The sequence below is a fragment of the Eupeodes corollae genome, chromosome 1 (genome assembly GCF_945859685.1).
Source record: "Eupeodes corollae chromosome 1, idEupCoro1.1, whole genome shotgun sequence".
NCBI classification, from domain to species: domain Eukaryota; kingdom Metazoa; phylum Arthropoda; class Insecta; order Diptera; family Syrphidae; genus Eupeodes; species Eupeodes corollae.
The window spans coordinates 30,200,343-30,203,393 of record NC_079147.1 but is presented as its reverse complement, the minus strand read 5'-3'; the positions used below and the strand labels follow the sequence as shown (position 1 = coordinate 30,203,393).

The following is a 3,051-nucleotide window of genomic DNA, read 5'->3' as shown; positions in this document are numbered from 1 at the left end:
CTCGTGCATACCTCGTTTGAGAAAAAGGTTTTTTGCATCGAAATTTCAAATAACACCAAACGATGAACTGAGATTGGAAGCAAGAGGCCATGTGATAACTGCAGATGACTTACAAAGGGCTGAGGATTATTGGATTGCATACGCCCAGCATTATTGAGGCGATAAAAAAAGGTAGGAAAGTTAATAATTCTTCTGATATATATACTCTTAATCCTATGTTTGAAAATGGTGTACTTCGAGTTCATAGTCGACTTGGAGACTGTAACGAAGAAGATATTTCAGCTTTTCCAATTATCTTACCAAAAAGGTCTCATATCACTAAGCTTATTGTGTTGCATGTTCATAAACAAATGTTGCACAGTGGTACAGGTACTACGTGTGCAGAGTTAAGGAGAAAATTTTGGATCGTTAGAGGCAGACAGCTGGTAAAATCAGTTATTCAGAAATGCGAGGTTTGCAAAAGACTTTTAGCTTCACCTGGATCGGAACCGATAGCTCCTCTTCCAAGAGAACGGATGCTGACCTCAAAACCATTCGAGATGACGGGTATAGATTACGCTGGCCCCTTGTATATAAAAAATCCTACTGACAATGGTTCACCATCGAAAACGTACATTTTGCTGTTGACTTGTGGTGCCATCAGAGCTGTGCACTTGGAGCTGGTGACGGACTTAACTACAGAATGCTGTGTGCTGGCTCTAAGACGTTTTTTTGCTAGGAGAGGCAAACCTAGAATAATTTACTCCGACAACGCCAAGACCTTTAAGTGCGCGTCAAAGGAATTAAAGGTTTTGAACGATATAGTAGGATCCGAATTGGTACAAGGTTTTGCGAATAACGAAGGCATCCGATGGAAGTTCATAGCTGAAAGAGCAGCCTGGTGGGGAGGTTTCTGGGAACGCCTTGTTCGTAGCGTAAAGGTAGTGCTGAAGCTAACCATTGGACGAGCAGTGCTTAACTTTGAAGAGCTTCGAACACTTCTTGTCGAAGTTGAAAGCGTTATTAATGCCAGACCTTTAACTTATATTTCTGATGATCCTAAGGACATTAGTCCTCTTACACCTTCTCATTTTTTAACTGGTTTTCATTTTTCCTTAGATACCTTAGATATGCCACGTTTCGATGAGGGCAAAACCAGTCATAATCTTCGAGTTAAATGGGACGCTAGACTAAAAACGTTGAGAGCTTTTTGGAAACGTTGGAAGCTTGAATATCTTCAACAACTTCGATCACTTCACCAATATAAGATTGGAGGTTCCACGAAGATTCAAACAAATGATGTCGTCATTTTACACGATTCATCCGTATCGAAGCTGTTTTGGAAACTAGCAGTAGTAGAAGAGGTGTATCCTGGTCGCGATGGAAAAATTCGTGCTTGTATTATCAGATTAGCCGATGTAACAAGGCTACGACGTCCAGTGCAATTATTATATAATCTTGAAATTGTATAACGTTATTTTTGAAATTTTATAACTTTATTTGTGGTGCGGAGGATGTTGAATTTCTACTAATTGAATTATTATTTCTTACAGTGTAACTTAACGAAAACTTACATTAATCTATTACTTAATAACTATATACTTTTCTCTTTCTTATTAAGAATATTGTTCAGTCTAATTGTAAAGTAATTTTCAATTTTCTATTTAAAATACTTGCGATTTAACCTCCATTTGAGTAAGTTACCTCTCTTAATAATAAATCTTGAATATAATTATTGAACTTGGATTTTTATTGATCGGATTTTATTTCAATCTGAGATACTCGACATCAAAATTTTCAACATAAAAGTAGTCAAAAAATTTAGTGTTCGATACACCGTTGAAAAGGTACTCCTTCCTACGTGCTTGCGATGCTATTGTATCTGAGATACTCGACATCAAAATTTTTAACAACAAAAAAGTAGTCACAAAATTTAATGTACGATGTACGTGCTTGCGATGCTATTGTATCTGAGATGCTCGACATCAAAATTTTCAACAAAAAAGTAGTCAAAAAATTTAGTGTTCGATACATCGTTGAAAAGGTACTCCTTCCTACGTGCTTGCGATGCTATTGTATCTGAGATACTCGACATCAAAATTTTCAACAAAAAAGTAGTCACAAAATTAAATGTACGATGTACGTGCTTGCGATGCTATTGTATCTGAGATACTCGACATCAAAATTTTCAACAAAAAAGTAGTCACAAAATTTAATGTACGATGTACGTGCTTGCGATGCTATTGTATCTGAGATACTCGACATCAAAATTTTCAACAAAAAAGTAGTCACAAAATTTAATGTACGATGTACGTGCTTGCGATGCTATTGTATCTGAGATACTCGACATCAAAATTTTCAACAAAAAAGTAGTCACAAAATTAAATGTACGATGTACGTGCTTGCGATGCTATTGTATCTGAGATACTCGACATCAAAATTTTCAACAAAAAAGTAGTCACAAAATTTAATGTACGATGTACGTGCTTGCGATGCTATTGTATCTGAGATACTCGACATCAAAATTTTCAACAAAAAAGTAGTCACAAAATTTAATGTTCGATGTACGTGCTTGCAATGCTATTTTATCTGAGACACTCGACATCAAAATTTTCAACAAAAAAGTAGTCAACAAATTTAATGTACGTTGTACGTGCTTGCGATGCTATTGTATCTGAGATACTCGACATCAAAATTTTCAACAAACAAGTAGTCACAAAATTTAATGTACGATGGACGTGCTTGCGATGCTATTGTATCTGAGATACTCGACATCCACATAAAGAGCTACCATATGAAGGTTGATGAATTTGTTTTTGTTTTATTTATATCAACGCACTTTATATAACAAACAAAATGGTTTAATATTGTATCTAATAAGGGGATGAAACAAACTTTTGTATGCATAAGTCAGCTGTTTAGGATCTTTTACCGATATTTGTTTTTATTTACATTCATAAGACTTGTTTTACTTGTGTACGATCTTTGTATATGCAAAATGGTTTCTATTACCTATAAAGCTACAATGCGATTCATATAGATTCAACTTGTTCCTTAAAAGCTTTTTTCCTT

At 35.3% G+C, this 3,051-nt stretch overlaps 1 protein-coding gene across 1 annotated transcript; it reads left to right on the top strand.

The window, feature by feature from the left end:
* The first annotated feature begins 215 nt into the window (after positions 1-215).
* On the top strand, positions 216-1,451 carry LOC129953772 (uncharacterized). Its single transcript, XM_056067231.1, has one exon. It carries the CDS (start codon positions 216-218, stop codon positions 1,449-1,451), a length of 1,236 nt encoding a protein of 411 aa, XP_055923206.1.
* Positions 1,452-3,051: the final 1,600 nt, after the last annotated feature.

What these genes read in the sequence shown, in the direction of transcription:
- LOC129953772 (XM_056067231.1), top strand. Translation starts at nt 216, where the DNA reads ATGTTTGAAAATGGTGTACTTCGAGTTCATAGTCGACTTGGAGACTGT.